We start from the raw sequence: 18,443 nt of genomic DNA on the forward strand, positions 1-18,443 counted from the left end.
TCCTGGCATCTCCCCACATACATCTGCCACAAATTTATTTTTTTACATAGTGCTGGCAACAAAATGTCCACCGGTACCAAGAACGTTGCACAAATGCCACATATCCTTTAAACTTTAGTATAGTCCCTAGTTCTAACTAGACTACATTCTCACTAATTTGCACTACTCACAACTATTCAGGTCGCAGGGACCTGTGTTGGTGGGAGGCTGCAAATGTAGAGACCAGTAGGTCCTCAATCTTCGAAGTTCACAGGTAAAAAATAGACCCGAGTCAACTGTAAACACCCATATGTCTACCCACTGCCTGGTATTAGGGACAGCAAACACCATCAACGATGGTTGCTACACATTTTGGATGCACCCCCAACCAGCAAAGCCTAGGCTCCAAAGTCAAACATATCTATAAAGTACCCTCCAGAGTACCATCAGATTTTTTAATCCATTGGAGGAAAAACACAGTCTATAATTTTGGGCAAGCCATGCGAGGACATTAAGAGATTGCTGCTGTAGGATCTTCAAAGACTGAGAATCGAGAGACTTTCAAACATTGAAAAAGTGCAAGATGTCTTGTGATGGCACTCCGGTAACTTCCTAAAATTAAACTCAGACAAGACAGAGTTCCTAGTCTTCACACCATTCAAACGACTCGTTGCACACAACCTGATCATTGGCTCAAGCCCAGTGGACAAACAAGCCGATGATTGTAAGCAAAAGAATGTTACTGGATTCTGTATTGGATGAAAAACTCTTGCTTCATGGACACATAAACTACATAGCCAACAATGACATACCTTTCACGACATAAAATTAAATTCAAGACCTTTAGACTTTTGTACAGTTCCTGGTTCTAGCTAGAATGGACTACAGAATCACATTACTCATTAGCCTCCCCAGATCTGGCTGTACGCCACCAAAAGAAATGCTGAGCTCTGCCACAAGGCCAATTTCTAATACTAAAAAGACAGATTATATTTCACCGCTCATAAAAACAACACATTAGCTATTAATGGATAGACAATGCATACTAAGAACTGCATGCAGGACCTTCAAAGCCATATATTTTTTTTGTAAACAAAATGTATTGCTTCATAGCAATATACCTACCAAATCCAGTCATTGCTGATTGACACTAAAAGAGAAAACAGCATTATAACGGCCATATTCAAAGCCATACTTCTTAACCCCCGACATATCTTGCACAGAAGACAAATATCCTAGGTAAAGGCAAAAAAATAAAACTATTGGAAGAAGAGGTTCTCATTCTCAAAATCCTAGAATTCAATAAACTAAATTATCTGGCAATCCTTCTCTGGTGCCGCCCCAACAATCTGCACTAGAATTTCCCTAGGTCTCGGAACAAAGACCTCATACACTGCCTTCAAAAAGAGTTAAAAGAATTCCTATTAAACGTTTCACTCGACTCAACAAGGAACGCCTACCAAGTACTAACTCACTCAGTCTAATTCTAACCAGAGCAGTCATTAATGAATGACTGGGTAAAACAAATGTTCCCATATTCATGATGGGAAGAAACAATCTGTTAGGCTGATGTACTGTATTGCTTTCGTTATTCATCTGTCAACATTATTGGTAATAATTTGGTAAATGGTTAAACCACTCTGATGTTAGCAATGAAGTGGTCTGCACTACACAAGACCTCAAATAAACTACAAAGGGAAGGGTTTCTAAATAGGTGTAATGAGGTATGTTACAGAAGATAACGAAGCTCACCATGGAGAAAGATGAGCCTTCACAGACAAAAGGTGGAGGGTTCTTTGTGTAAAGGGAAAATACAGAAAGAAGGTACCACAGAAGAAAGAGTCTCCACAGAGACAGGTAGGAGAAAAGTTGGCTTGAGAGATAAAGGGATGGGCCCCAAAGAAAGACAGATGAAGCTGAGCAGACAAAGGAGAAGTGCTATTGCAGACAGAAGATGAGATGAGACCTTCTCAGATGAGGGGAGGTGTGGGCTCCAGACAGAGAAAGAACAAGCATTTGCAATGCAATAGGTCTCACATTACTGAAAGTGTGACCTATTGGCGTTGTATTATTATTTGCAACCCCAATAGCTCAAACTTTCAGTAATGCGAGATCTATTGCATTGCAAATGCTTGTTTAGCATTGGTCTTCCATTACTGAGGATTGCTTGGACTACACTGACAAAGCATTGAAGCAAAGAGAGAAACCCCGAGCGGCCATTACGAGTGTGTAAGCCACAAAAAACACCTTGACAACACGAGGGAAGCGGGGAATTTACAACTTGACCAGCATGAAGAGGGGAGGGATGGGCTAAAGGCAACATGACCCAGAGAATGAATATCGGGATGGGGGGCAGCTTTGGAGCAGGTAAACATGGACAACAGAAGGGGAGTAAGGAATTTACAACTTGAACGGCATGGGGAGGGAGTAGCTAAAGGCAATACAACATGGACACCGGGTGAATGAAAAGCGGGCAGGCTTGGAGCAGGTAATTAACATTTGAAGCAGAGTCAATAGAAAAAGTAGTACGCAACAATAACGTATATAACTCATCGTGAACTAATGCATGTAACAGATCAGTCTCCAGGGCATGACCAAAATAGCAAAAGGTGGGACAAATGTAAGCTTTTGACCAATGAAAAGCAAGGATTTTTCACAATGGCATTAAGGAACCAATCACAAGTGATAAGAGTGCTGAATGCCCATACACCAGATACAGCATGTCTTGAGAGACAGCGCATGCGCTGCCTAGCCGCAATGGACTGTAGAAGATGTGTGACAATCCCCAAATACAAAGAACTAAGAAGACAGATAAAGGGATGGGATGTACAGAGAGGGATGGGTAGGGTGAACAACTTTCCATTATCACTTCAAAGGACACATTGAGCGCGCGGAGATACACTGCGCATGGACAGACATTACAAGACATTTGTATCAGCGCAATAGACTATTAGTCACGTAGCCTATTATGGGGCGCATTAAAATGAGGCCACTGTAGAACATATAACTCATAGGGCAATTGAGCTTATCAAGGGTATTTAAGTTCTAATCCATTTACAACCTCCTGAAGTAAGCCTTGATTGCTCGCTATTGCAGTGTTGGAGAGTTAAGTTTAGAAAATGAACAACTCTGGTGTAGGGGAGAGGAAGTGGCATTATGGCCAGAGCTGATGCCTTTGGAGCTGGAGAACCAGGTTTGAGTCAATGTGTTGGAACAACCTACTGTGACTCGGGGCAAATCACTTAATAAACCTCCAAAAAATAAAATACTCAAATGGAATGAAACCCTTAGCTTTGGAATACAAATTGTAACTATCAATTCCTCATCACACATAACACCCAGTAACCGCCTACTGCTGTAGTCGCTGGTCCAGTGGATATGTTTTAGCTGTGGGCCTAGGATAACTGGACATCTAATCTCAGATTTACCTTTTCACCTAAATATGCTGCAAATAAACACTGTACTCTATAGCATGGCAGGGCCCAAAGCACAGTGACATTTTCCTATAAAGGGTAGACCCTTATCTTTGCCATCACAATTACCGTCACCCCAGTTGTGGTCTAGTGAACTAGATGAAACTGTGGACTCAAGAGACACAGCTTTCAATCCCAAACTTCCACTTGGACAAATGACGCGTCCTTGGACAATCACTTTTGAACTTATTTCTCCGATTCATTTTTGGCAAGATTGGCAGAATATAGATTTAAAGTAAAAGTTGAGATAAAGAGACAGACGGTGGTCAGTATTTTCACAGCCTTGGTCACCAGATGACACCATGTCACTGTGACACGTTTTCGAGTAACAGGAGTTCTTTTCTTCTACACATCATTATTTTCAGGTGTTTAGTTTAATTATTTCAATTGAATTAAACTATATCTCCAGAGATCCGCTGGGGTAGATTTACAATGAACTGTCGCATCAGCATAGATGTGTCAGTTTCCTTGCGTCACCTTCAAATGTCCTTGCGCCACCATGAATGCTCTGTATTTACAATACAGTGCACCATGGCGCAAGGAATTACAGATGCGTCAGAAATTCTGACGCATCTTTTGGAGGAAAAGCGACTCCAGCAATGCGCCAGAAAACATAGGTAGGTCCCATGTAAAATGCCATGCGTCAATCCTTACGCGTTGTCTGAGCAGGCGTAGGGATTTTTACGCAGTGAAGGCGTAGAGTGACGCAGTGAAATCTTGTAAATTTCACTGCGTCAGTTCTACGTGGCTTTTTGCATGGGAACGCCGATCCTGCATACATTATACCTGGCGCAGGTATAATATGACGCAGGGCTTTACAACGTGATGCATCTCCCTAGATGCGTCACATTGTAAATGGGTTGCAACTTTTATGCTGCCGCTGCATCACAAAAGTGATGCAACGGCGGTGCAAAAGTGACGGAAAGGGCTTGTAAATCTGCCCACAAGTTCCATCCATGAACAACTCATCCAATCCAGGTTGCTTGCCTTTGCATTTGGGCAATATCCTTATTTTATAAAACCATTAGAATAATTACAAGTGCCAGAATGAAAGGAAAAAACCTGGCCTGGATAAGCGCCTTGCGCATGGACCTCAAAAACTCGAATGCTCTGCCCTCTTAAACCACCCACTTCTGACGGCGGTCACACTCTTTGGACTACGCATCAACCTCAAACCAGTAAACCACCACACGAAAACGTCAACGTAATTATCCGCTATTAAAAGCTTAATTACACACGAATTTTTCTCCCCTCACTCACTCAACATAACCACGCGATGGCATGCGCCTTAGACTCGTAAAAGTTTGAGAGGCTAATATCCCAAAACTACAACTCCCAAAATGCATCTCGCCAATGAATGAAAGCAATGGCTCTTGATGACATGGTGTCTGTCATTTGGTAAAACTAGATGGCTGTTCTGCAAAGGCAGGACTGAGGGACCCGGGTCATAAATAATAGAGGGCGGAGATAAAAGGAAATGAAGGAGGACTTGGCTCTATAGAAATAGATGGAGTCCGTAGACAGTAAGGGTGGGGGGGGGACTTCATAAAAAACAGGTGAGGAGAAAGGTGCAGTATGGACTAGGGCCCCACAGGCAGAGGAGTGGGGACGCGTGTCACACGCGCGTTATCGCCACGTGACCTCTAAGTCTTCATCCTTCAAGAGTAAAGGGTGCACTCCAATATGTAGCCCCCCGAATCTCTGTTCATTTACCCAATGCTTCGTAGCGCTAGGAGCCGGCTAGCACTCGCCACGGCTGCCATCTTTGGTCGGTATAGATTTCAGCAGCGACGCGCGCAAGGCACTACTGGGAACGAGGTCACGACGGAGCAGCTCGTACGTCACGTTTGTGGTACGTTACAGGAAGGGTGTGTTTTTTGTCGCTCGTATTGTATGTATTTTAGCCACGTTAGGAACTTGAAAGTGTAAACCAGGCTAGCTTTACAGTATTTTGAGGTAATTAATTTTGGTTGTTTTTCAATTTTGGAGAAAAATCGTATATTAAACAATTAAACTTCATTGATAAAAAATCGTTCCGTTATCGTTACGTATCATCTAAGGTTAAACAAATCTACATCGAATTGTAATAGAATGTTGCAAAATAATAATCCATGTAAAGTTACAAAAACACAATTGAAAGTTTGAAACTACATTTTTTAAAGGCGTGTTGGGGAATATTGCAATATCCTTATAATGTAACGTATCATTTAACGTAACTGGTACTCATGTCAAGCGCTCCAATACCTTCGGGTCGAGTTCGTGCTATATAAATCTGCAAAAAGAAAAAAAAATGTGCTCCAGGGGTACTTTATCCCTGATATATTGTGTTATGTTAGATGGTTTTTAATTTTGAGACTGTTGTTGGATTCTAGCACCTGGAATAACAGGATTTGAGGGAAAAGAGCACTGGCTCTATTGGAGGTGGAGTGCTGTGTAGCCAGGCCGTATTTGCAAGAATAAACTCAGGTCAATCTCCTTACAAATGTATCTTTCTTTTATGGAAAACACTTCAATTTAGCGAAGAGGATTTTTATTTTATTTAATGTTTTATTATATTGCGCGGACTTTACCCAAAGGTGTCAGAGCGCTTCACAATAGAACCAAGTACGTTACATTAGGAGAATAATACATGTTTACATGTTACAGAAACAAACGAGAAACAAGAAGAGGTCAAATAAAACTATAGATGGCACTCACACAAAAAACTCAATCACAAGAAAACTCCACAAGATGTGTGGAGGGGGGAACTAGAGGCGTGGGGTTCTAGGAGCAGCAGCCTCCAATATTAAATGTTCATCACAAAAGAGCTACTCCTAGTGTGATAACCCAAACGAGCTACAAGAACGTCGTGAGTGTGGGCATCTCACAAAAAGATACGGACTGGTCTCACACACCACCTGGTGTCATGCTTCATCATTGACCAGTCCTCGCCCTCCAAAACCTTCGTTTGATGGAGGACGGGCATACACTTGACGACAAGGATGCACTTCTAAGTGATGGAGTGGGGGCCCGTGACTATGTGAGTGAAATTAAAATTAAAAATCATTATAGTAGTCAGTAGCAATTCTTTAATGTAAAGTGAAAACTATATGATGTTAAAATAAGTGCGACGGTGATTGGGATATTTATTGTTCCCAACCTCACACAAAAAACACAAAGGGATGAAGATTGTACAGGCATAGATTACAAATTTACAAAAGTGAAAGAACTTCCTTGAGTGACAAGAAAATGGGTGTATTAGTTCTGGAAGTGTCTTTGGAAGAGAAGAGATTTGAGGTCGGTTTTGAAGGTCAAGGTAGAGGTGGTGCTACGTAGTGGAGAAAGCGAGTTCCAGATTCTCACCGCATTGCCCGAAAAGGATTGAGCCATCGATCGTTCCCTTTTGAAGGTGGGGGGCTCAAGCAGTACATTTTCTGCATTACGAGACAGTCTAGAGCCTCCAGAAATTTTCAGTTTATTCGCCAGGTATCGAGGGGAGGAAGTGTGCAAGGCTTCGTGGGTGATACAGGCAGTCTTGTAGATTGATTAAGTCATTTGTAGGGCTGACCGAATAGCTGGCTTTGTGGGTCAAGAGTAATGGCGGGGTTGAAGGTTTAGTGCTGTGCAGCCAGGTCATATTTGTAAGAACAAACTCGAGTCAATCTTCTCGTGACTGTATATTTCTTTTATGGAAAAACACTACAGGGAGAAACTGGGTGTGGGATACAATAACTTCCTTAGATGAGGATACACTAACTTTCTTAGAAGATGGGACACAGTCACTTCCTTAGGTGACCAACTTCATAGAATGTAGATTTGAAAATTATGTAAGGGGGTCATGAGTTGTGAGTGGATGAGAGCATAGGAAGTTCATGAAAAGATATGCGGCACACCGCATATAAACAACATGTAGTCTATACAAAGAAGGCAACATACTTCAGTCAATTTTAGTGTCATTACTTGAGCTTGGACAGCTTTTCTACAGGACCAATAGGATTTTAACTTACGTAAAAAAAATTATTGCCACTTATACATAATTTACACATGTAAAACTTGCACCGCTGTGATGCACAGCCTATGACCTCGCATATCACATCACTGATGACATATGAAATCTATGGCTGTACTTGTACTTGTGTAACCAACCTTGATAAAACAGATAATCCGAGAGACACTATAAAGTCCTTGAGCTGTTAATATTCCATAGATATTTCTTTTCATTGCCACGGATGAATGTCCAATTTTACATGATTCTTCATGCAAAATAATGCATGACAACCATGAGTCCTCAGTCAGAGTAACTGATAAAAGCCAACACGTGTTTCACAAATAATCGCTTCTTCAGGGCCATAGAACTATCTTGAGTGCCTTGCTCCAAAAGCTTTATTCCCTTGATAAGGGTATCTCGCTCTTCTTAGTTATACCGAAATCATGATCCGTACTCTTTTTTTTTTCTTGCAATCGACCTCAGCCAAAGCTTTATAGATGTTTCAAGATCTCACATTTAGTGACATCCTGGTCCTTCAGAGATAGAGTTAAAACTCATTTCTTTATTTTATATATTTGCATTTTATCATAGCAACAAAGCAATCAATACTGTAAACAACTCTGCACACATTGGTTACTTTCCAAATCCCCCCTTTTAAGCTTGTTCAACCCAGTTACATGTACAAATCACCACATTCAAATACAACATTTCACATTTCTTTCTGTCTTTCGGCCTGGTTACAGTAGTCTTTTTACAGAAAATCTTTCCCTCTCAATGTCCCACTCAGATCGTTTTGGAAGTCCATCCACCCCAATTTGTTTCATATTTTGTCATGCAACTTCTACCTTTGTACACCTCCTTTTCAATTTTCAATGATCCTACAGTATTCCATTCCCATTTCCCAAGTCTGGTGTGTTGGGATAGAGCCAGATCCCCATTTTTGCGCATTATCCTGCTTAGACACTATGCTTATTGACAAGTAATTTTTGGTGGTGTGAATAATCTACGGGCTGCCATATCCCCAGCGATGCCAATCAAAGTGACAAAGTTAATGTTATTCCAGTTGTGTAGCTAGTGATTTCTCCACCCTACCCTAAAACTTCTAGATATGAGGGAATTCCACAATATATGGAGAAAGGAACCCTTCAGTCCACAACCCAGCAAGCAGCACATATCTTAAGCACAGCCTATTCTACACACCAGAGTGCATGTATAATACACTCTATGCAATACCTTCAGCTTGATCAATCTAAAGCTTGCTTTGATTGCCACTGCCGTAGGGAATTCCAATGCCTCTCTACAATCTTCCTTGTCCAATTCACCTATATCCTGTACCCATCTGTCCTTCATTTTTTCTAGTGGGGTCTGTGTATTTCTCATTACTGTACCGTATGCCTGGGACACTAGAAAAGTCTATTTCTCAATGGCGAGGTTTCTTGTATTTCCTTATCTAATGATATACTATTTTTGAGTGTGTGTGATAACTGTCTGTACCTAAACCTCTGCGTATTCGACATCTGATATTCTTTCTATAGATAGGAAAAGGGAACCATGCCATTGGCATCCCACACGTCTGCCAATGTAGACTGCCCAATGTTATCCCATCCTTTAAAACCTTGCAATGCACCCACTTCTTTCAATTTAGTTCCTCCCCAAATGGTGTCTTGGGAGTTTATCTACGATTCTATCCCATTTCCTTTTTCAATCTTTTCCAGCTATCTACTACCATTTTTGTCGCCGGGCAAGCTTCCGAAGACAGTTTGTCAATATTTTAATATCTGTGTTTATCAGGGAAATGGGTCTGTATGACTCACAACTGCACAGGGGTTTTCCTGCCTTTGGAATTACTACCACCACTGAGGTTCACATGTCATCAGGTAATCTCTCCTCTCGGACAGCTGCCTGAAAGGTAACATGGAGTGGAGTCACAATGTGCCTCCATAGTCGGTTAAAGAGTTCAGGCTGGAATCTGTTCGGTCTTGGTTCTTTCCCACTTTCAATTTGTCCTAGCGCCATACTGAGCTCTTCTTCTGTTATGTCAGCTTCTAGAGTTAGTCTTTGGTCTTCCCTACGTCATTCTATAGGACCATCTTAAATGAGGCATTCCCTGGGGAATCCCCACACGAGTGAGGCACCGTTTTTATCGGGAGACCCGGGGGAACACTGGGTGGTAGGAAATTTGTGTCAGCCCGGTGATGCCACAACTTTCCCACACAAAAATGTGTCAAAAAGGTGATTGTTTTAGCTAAATTTGAGGTTTGCAGGGCATTCTGGGTAAGGAAACTTTGGGGGATCCACGCAAGCCGTACCTCCCTGGAATCCCCCAGGTGTCTAGTTTTCAGAAATGTGTGGGTTTGGTAGGTTTCCCTAGGTGGCCGCCAAGCACCGGGCCAAAAACCCAAGTGACCCCCCTTGCAAAACCAGGTCGTTTTGAGATAGGCAATTTTCATGTCGCCTCACTACGTTGTGGGCCCTTGCCTGTCGCGGGTACTTGGGCCTCCCACACGAGTGAGGCACCGTTTTTATCGGGAGACCTGGGGGAACGCTGGCGGGGTGGATGGAAATTTGTGGATCCACGCAGATTCCAGAACTTTCCACCAGAGAAATGTGGGGAAAATGTGTTTTTTTTGGCAATTTTTTAGGTTTGCAAGGGATTCTGGGTAACAGAACCTGATGGGAGGCAGTCAAGTCACCCCATCCTGGATTCCCCTGGGTGTCTAGTTTTAAAAAATGTATATGTTTGCTAGGTTTCCCTAGGTGCCGGCAGAGCTATGGTTCAAAAACTACAGCTAGGCACTTTGCCAAAAAAGGGTCATTTTTCACAGCGAAATTGAGGTGTGTCCATGTTACGTTTTGTGCCGTTTCCTGTCGCGGGCACTAGGCTGACCCACACAAGTGAGGTACCATTTTTCTCGGAAGACTTTGGGGAACGCGGGGTGGGTGGATATTTGTGGATCCACGCAGATTCCAGAACTTTCCACCAGATAAATGTGGGGGAAAAGTGTTTTTTTGGCAATTTTTTAGGTTTGCAAGGGATTCTGGGTAACAGAACCTGGTGGGAGGCAGTCAAGTCACCCCATCTTAGATTCCCCTGGGTGTCTAGTTTTCAAAAATGTATAGGTTTGCTAGGTTTCCCTAGGTGCCGGCACAGCTAGGGTTAAAAAACTACAGCTAGGCACTTTGCTAAAAAAGGGTAATTTTGCATTGTGAAAATGTGGTGTGTTCACGTTGGGTTTTGAGCCATTTCCTGTCGTGGCCACTATGCCTACCCCTACAAGTGAGGTACCATTTTTATCTGGAGATTTAGGGTAATTCAGGTTTGTAAAGGAACTGTTATTACCTATTGACTTTCGATGCATTTCTGCCTTCCAAATGAAAGACATTGTGTACAAAAGAAGTCATTCTAAAAAATGACTGATAATTCTCATGCTAGTATGAGTATTCCCAATTTCGGAAATGTGCAAATATCTACTGTTTCTAAACTCTATATTTTGTTACCATTTCAGAAATACATGGGTGTCTTTCATACCGATTTTTCCATGTACACATTTTTACAGAATAATTACTATATACCCGGCACATAATAAAAAACCATTGCAAGTTGCTGCTCAGTTTTTGGATCTGGGTTCGTCGGGTTCTTGGTGAACCTACAAGTCCTATATATCCCCACAACCAGTAATGTCCAGCGGATGTAACGGTATATTGCTTTCAAAGAGCTGTCATAATTAGAAGAAGTTACAGGTGAAAACGTTGACACAAAAGTCTTTTTTATTCAACAAATTTTCAATTTATCCTATATTTAACTGTTAGTTTCTATAAAAAAACCTTGATGGATCTACACAAATGACCCCTTGCTGAATTCAGAATTTTGTCTACTTCTCTAAAATGTATAGCTTTCCAGGATCCATTATTGCTTTTGTACCCATTGCTACCATTAACTGGAAGGAGGTCGAAAGCACAAAAAATAGCAAAAATAGGCTATGTCCCAGAAAAATGCCAAAACTATGTAAACAATTTTGGGTTTCTGACAAAGGTCTAGTATCCCCTAAAAGCTGGGAAAATGGTGATTTCAGCCCCACAAACCCTTTTTTGATAACACTTGCAGGGAAAAACTCAGAAGCTTTCATTTGCAGCCCGTTTTTCTCATTTTCCACCCAAAAAACTAAATTTTGCTGTATTTTGGCTCATTTCTGTGACCCCTCCAGGGGAATCCGGAAACCCTGAGTACCTTCAGAATCCCCATGATGTTGGAAGAAAAGGACGCAAATTTGGCGTGGCTACCTTATGTGGTCAAAATGTTACAGGGGCCTCAGCGCCGCACTACCCCAAATAGCCAAAAAAGGGCGTGGCACAGGAGGGGAAAAGGCCTGGCAGCGAAGGGGTTAACAACACTTTTATGCTTGTACCGTGTGTTTTATGATTGAAATTATCGAATAAAGACGTATTGAATTGAAATGAATTGAAAAGTAGGCAAATGCAACTGTTAAATGCATGGAATAAAATACAGGAAATGAATTACAAGCAGATAATAATATGATGGACGTCCTCTGCAAAAAATCAGAAAGATATATACACTAATACATCAGATGTTTACAACCACTGAAGACTTGAATGTGCACACAGACACACCCACACATTGCAATGAAAACACCTCAGATGATTATAACCACTGGAGACTTGACTGTGAACACATACATACTCACACATTACAATGATGATTATAGCCATGGGAGACTTGAATGTGCACCCAGACACACTCACACATTACAATGTCAATAATCAAAAATAAAACATCTCACTGGCTGCAAACACTGCACCTTGGCACACTGCAGACTGGGGGATTCACAGCCGGGGTCAAGAGACTCAGGAAACCAGTTTCTGCTGCTACACTGAAGACGCATCCATCATTCAGGCCAAACAAATCCCAGTTTCCATATCACCAAACCACAGTTTCATAATCTCAAAGCACACTAGAAGTTTCCAAGAGGCCCTCTGCCCCAAGGAAACGAACTGCAGTTGGCCACTCTCCATGCAAGCATTCCAAAGGCAAAAGAGTTCTCATGTTCCTTCTGCGCTCTAACTTTTTCTATCCCTTATCTTAACGAAGTTTACGAAAGTCTCCAGCAATACAGAAAACCATCTCCAAAAACAAAACAACCTTGAACGTGAATAGCCTAAACAACTTGAGTAATCTGGGAGCCTGCCTATGTGCGCAAACGCTCAAGCTAGACAGAGTCAGAATTCAAGATGGCATGAGGACATGTCAAAGCCAATAGTGTGAACTTCATAATACTTCCCAATGTACAACACAATGCACAATTGTGCACCACTGCCTATAGCATCACACACTTCATCTCCCAATGTATAACATAATGCACCACTGCAATTTGAGACAAAGAAGTACATGCCACACTCTCTCTCTCATGCTTTCAAATGCACATCCCACACGTTCTGTTCTGGCAAGGCTATTCTACTCCATGAAAGCTCTCTCCCTGCTACAAGGATACACAAAAGAAATCTTCAAGAAAAAGTGTACATGTAAGAAAAATTATGTTGTACATTCAAGCTAGGATAAAGTAAAACAGCAAAAGTCAATTCAAATAATGGAAGTCAAAGGTGGTCCCAATACATGGGAGTGCCTCTAGCACTACACCATGCTAGCAATTTGCCTGTATTATTCCCTCCTTCATATATTCTCTTTTGCTTTGCCAAGTATGACATTCTGGCCTCATGCTTTACCTGTGTCTAGTATTCAGCCCTTTTCAAGTCCACAGCCCTTTTACCGGACATAGCCTGGGTTATCGCATATTCCCCTTTCAGATGCCTTGGCTCACCCACTAAGGTATTAATCTCTGCACGTCTTATTCTCCTATCTCTCATCTCCTGAGACAATTGCCCCTCTTAATGCCACTGTATACACCTCCCACAATACCACTGGGCATTTCACAGTATCCTTATTTTCCATAAAACAGCATTGTGGGTCTTAGTCAGACGTTTAATTTCTTGTTTATTTATGAAACGCCACATCTCCATCCTCCAAGACTATTTAGGTCTCAGGATATTTAAATTTAGTAAGATAAACAGAGGAGAACGGCCCCTAAACTTTATAGCTAAATATTTTGCCTCGCTAAACCTCATGAGTGATTCCCCAGTGGTGAATATGTAATACAATCTGGAGTGCATAGAATGTGCCCCAGAGCAAAATGACTATCCCCTTTCCTCCGGATGTAAGTTTCTCCATATGTTACTTAGGCCCAGCGCCTGTGTGAAACCTTCCAATTTTCCCTTCATCATCTGACTCTATCCATCGTTGTATTCAATACCAAATTAAAGTCTCCTCTCAGCACTCAATGCTGGAGCAGCTTCTTTAAATATTCCCCTCACTTTTACCAGCACCTCCGTCTGAAGTTGTGGGGAGTGCACACATTGATCAACACCATATCTTCTCCCTCAAGGTCACCTAATACCGCTGTGTAACATACCTGTGTTTCTGTCCAGGTATGTTTCTCATGAAATGATAGTGTTCTTCTGATCAACATTGTCACCCATCTTGAGCTTGATGTGTAATGTTCCCATCCTACAAGTCTATATCCCCCCCCCACCCCATACTGCAGTGTTGTTGAGCTACCAAGTGTGTCTCTTGTAGATATACAACATCCGGTTTCAGTCCATTGAGTGCTCTTTGAATCAAGATTCGCTTTATCTTATTACCTAGGCTGTTATCATTCCATGATAACATCGTGAGTGACTGCGGGCGTATCATGGTGGGTGTGCGCACATTCGGGTATGAGACCCATTATGCAACAGCGTTTGTGTATGTCCTAAACCTGCCATTAAACTAACCCCTCACCCTATCTCACTGTGCAGTGATTCTAACACAAATCCACCCCAATTCACGGTATGTGGGAATCCCAAACTCAAACATTAACTCTTAACTTGTGCAATTTCTGCAGGGGTGTAGCAGACTCTCTCTTATACGAAACAGTTCTCCTAAAAGTGTTCCTTAAAAGTTCAGTCTAACTCCTCTTTCGGCACGCATCCCAAAGTGAGTTTCAATCTTAACAAACCTCGCCTCTGGTCCCAATCATTGTTACCCCACATAGTCCGATGTCATAGGTGTCACATGTGTTATCTGTTCACTTTCCTCTTCTGTTTCTGTGTCAATCCGGTCAAGACTGCTGCCATCCTCTCCTGACGTAAGGGTTTTCCATCTATTGTTGCAGAGAACATCAGAACACTGTTTTATCTCCTTGATTGCCTGTTCTTGCACAGCTTTCATTTCTTCCTTAGTGGGGGAATAGTCCTCTTCCCCCCTTTTCTTCTCCTTCTCCTTGGTGGCAAAGTCTTCCATTCTTTGTCATTTCCTCCTCCCAGTAGTGGGCTCAACCAAAGGCCTCGCCCTTCAAACCATGTCCACGCATCTTGTGCGGTTTGGAGGAAATGTCTCTTCTCTTTATATTCCACTCTCATCTTTGCTAGGTAGATACGTGAGTACTTGAGTTCCAGTTGCCTCAGGGTGTTTTTTACTGGCGTGAATGATCCTCTTTGACGTTGTACTAGGGTTGTGTAGTCTGGGTATGAATGCTGCCTGGAGAATGATATCTCTGTCTCTAAAGTTCATCATCTCACAATGATCGTTCAGGGGTTCACCCCCAGTTGAGACCGGTATGATGGTATTCTATGTGCCCATTCCACTGAAAAGAATCTGGATGGCTTCCCCTGCAAGACCGTCTTTGCCAACCTATCTTCAAAAAAGAGTTCGATGTTCGGCCCCTCTGATGTCTCCTCTGCTCCTATAATTCCAACGTTATGGCAGCATGACCTCCCTTCTGCATCTTTCAGTCTGTTAGATAGCAATTTAATCTCTTTCTCCCTAGTTGAGTATTTCTTACTGAGATCGTTCACTTGCGGTAGCATGGTGCTCAGTTGGTCCTCTTACTCTTTCAACCAATCAGTTAGTTTTCTGTGGTCATCTCTTAGCAACCTCACTTCATTCACTACTGCAGCTATTTTGATCCACACTGAGGATCCTAGGGAGAGGCCCTGGGTTGGAGAGCATACTGCTCCCTATCTAATATATAAACTCACAGAAAGTATGCCTCAAAAAAAGTTGTAGATGGAAAAAACAAGCAATATTGCAGTGTTGATGTCAGGCTGAGTGTCCCAACCAACAGGAAGGGAAGACCTCTTTTAGGACAAGAGCCCTCTCTCACTGAATATATACTGGCCACCAAAGTTCAGTGACAGATCAGACTCAAACAATGGCCCACACTAGTCGGAAGGGGTCCACCGTCCAACTGAAATAAACAAGCATAATTAAACAAAACAATGAGCATGTTTCAAGCAAGGACTGTAAAAGAGGCCTTCATGTCAGACATACAAGAATGTTAATACTAAAACAGTTAAAGGTTAAAAAATAGTTAAGGGTTCAAAAACACTCAACGTTAGTTTACCCATTTAATGGTGTGATATGCCCTCTCTCAAGCCAGATGGGTGACACCACTATAATGCATAGCTAAGGACAAGCTAAGCAAAGAATGACAAAAGAACCACTCATCTTAATTATGTCCTGTGCGACCGTAATCATATTTAAAGACTTATTATTGTCAACTGGTCAAATTATACAGTTTGTTCAAGGGCTCAGTTTGCATAAAGGTGAGTGAGCAGTATTATGGGGGCAGTGTGGCGTCCTTATATCATTATGTAAAATGGGCTTGAAAACGGGAGGTGTGGTGTGGAAGAAGTTCCTGCCCATCATGCATGGCCGATGGAGAGGGGTATGGTAAAGGAGAGTCAAAGTAAATGACTGCAGAGAACGCAGCCAGTAATGGTATGTATGTACAGGAGGAAAAGTCAGCAAAAGGTCGCATCATAAGGGGGAGCGCGGCTTATCCGGCAGGTGCAAGCCCGAAAAGATGTGTGCAGTAGCGCCAGCATAAGGAGGGCACAGAGCGGCTTGCCTGGCAGTTGCACGCCCGTATGAACGTGTGCAATAGCGACAGGCTTATCTGTGAAAGCCGGTAAGGTTGAAGGAGCCAAAGGTCCTCACGGGGTGCGTATGCTCGGGTGGAAAAGACCGTCAGAGTAACCTCATTGGGAGGGTGAAGCGTGGCTTGTGAAAGCCCGTATTGGGGCGTGAAGTGGGGGTCAGGCTTACCTATAAATGTCTAACGTGTCTCCTAGTATGGATGTCCCGGTAGGCGAGAGGAGGAGATGCCTGAAGGGCATAAAACTGTTTGGGCACATGTGCAACTTGACCAACAGGTCAGAGCACATGGTCATAGGAATAATACTTCAATAGGGGGGTACTGGCAAAAAAGAAGATCGTCCGTGAATATCACGTGTATAATTGAATGAAGGGACTCAAAATGTGTAGAAATGTATGTGAACAAGCCTGAACAGATCACGGGGTGGTTGTGCACAACAGAAACAAGGCGCGCTTCAAACATGGGTCCTGTCGGGGCAGGTTTGGTGGCAGAGGTGGCCATAGGGGTGTATTGAGACCCGTGCTGTCTGATGCAGTACAAGGATGAAATATAATGTTTAGATGGGTAAACAGGATGAGGAGCCTGTTATGGACCCTCTACTGAGATATGTCTCTCTCTGCTAAATTTCTGTCAGGATGTGCCAGCCAAGAGCCAACTTCCACAGGAGCAGACGCTAATTTCCCAAATCCCGAGTTCAGACACGATTAACCATCATCACACTACACCCACGGGGGGAAAGGGGGTTGGGAAGAAAGAGAGACTGCCTCCAGATTCAGGTATATGCCTGCACCTTCACACTATTGGGATGAACTTCTATTTTCAGTCTGAACGGCAACAGTACCTGCAAGAGCATTTCAAAATACTTTAAATTCTGTCTTGATTCCTAGTTCAATCACACTGCTCATTCATTCTGATCTACCTGAATTACTGGAACGGCTAGCCGCTCTCTGGAAGTCTAGTGTAGGATATGTTGAATTTCTTAACTTCTATATTCGGAACTAATCCCGCAAGTCCTTACAATTACACAAGGGAATTATGCTAATCCAAGAAATCGTTCAATAACTTTGTCTTGAATATTTGTTTCAAGTAAGTTCAAGTCTCTTAGCTACTATTTACATGAAGGAAATAAATCTTACTGTCCTTTTGATTTCGAAGTATTCTCCTGCGCTTCTGAGTGATTCACCTCATCAGCGAAGTCTGGATAACGATATGCTGGATTTCTGTGGTATTAAAATGGAAGGAAAAAAGGTATCTTCTGAAAACTCTGATTTTCGGGGAGACACTAATCTCCCAAAAAGGCAAGGGGTATAACCCCTGGTGTGCACAGAGCTCCCCGGAAAGGGCGGAGTCAAAACAATAAGAAATATTTGACTACCAAATCTCCTCAGAGCAAGAGCGTGAAAGGAACAATACTCCATGTTCCAACTCGAAGGTTGAAGTGCGCCGCTTCTAGAGCACGTGCGCTGGAAGATCACTGCAGCGCGTGGGAAAACCTAAACCACTAGAGCGCTGATGAGAATTATGTGACGGGCTCCATCTTGAGTCTGAATCAAAGCTGATGGAGGCAAGTTCCAGTAATAGTCTCCGCAAGAGTAACCTAAAATGGGAACGCTGTTGTAGCCAACGAGGATATGAAGCAAAACCTAGCTTCTTCTTTCTAGGTATGTGGTTTTGGACACTGGCTAGCGTGTTCCTGACAGTACCCCCTTTAAAGAATGACCTCCCTTAACCAGTCTCGGAGCATGGACAGTTCAAGAGGGCTCCCAAGATCTCTCTTTGGGGCCAAAACCATCCCAATCTATGTGGTAGAATAACTTCCCTTTCTTCAGTTTTGAATCTAGGATTCTGCTCACCTCATACTCTAAATATGAAATGAAATGAAATTAAATGAAAATGGCACTTATAAAGCGCATGGCTACCCTAAGGCTTCCCAGCGCTGAGAACCTAATCAGTGAGCGTTTTAGATGGTTGGAAACAAAAACGTCTTTAACTGTCTGCGAAAAACTAGGTGGTTATCTTCCAAACGAATACAAACCT

General features: G+C 42.5%; 1 protein-coding gene across 1 annotated transcript in view; it reads right to left on the reverse strand.

Moving 5' to 3' along the window:
• The window catches only part of MRPS7 (mitochondrial ribosomal protein S7), a 115,311-nt gene extending 110,007 nt beyond the window's left edge, over positions 1 to 5,304 (reverse strand). The window contains exon 1 of the mRNA XM_085617031.1: positions 5,166 to 5,304. Coding sequence (XP_085473157.1) covers positions 5,166 to 5,215 — 50 coding nt within the window. The 5' untranslated portion in view covers positions 5,216 to 5,304. The remainder of the gene's footprint in view (positions 1 to 5,165) is intronic.
• Positions 5,305 to 18,443: the final 13,139 nt, after the last annotated feature.

Source organism: Triturus cristatus, chromosome 7 (assembly GCF_964204655.1).
Source record: "Triturus cristatus chromosome 7, aTriCri1.1, whole genome shotgun sequence".
NCBI classification, from domain to species: domain Eukaryota; kingdom Metazoa; phylum Chordata; class Amphibia; order Caudata; family Salamandridae; genus Triturus; species Triturus cristatus.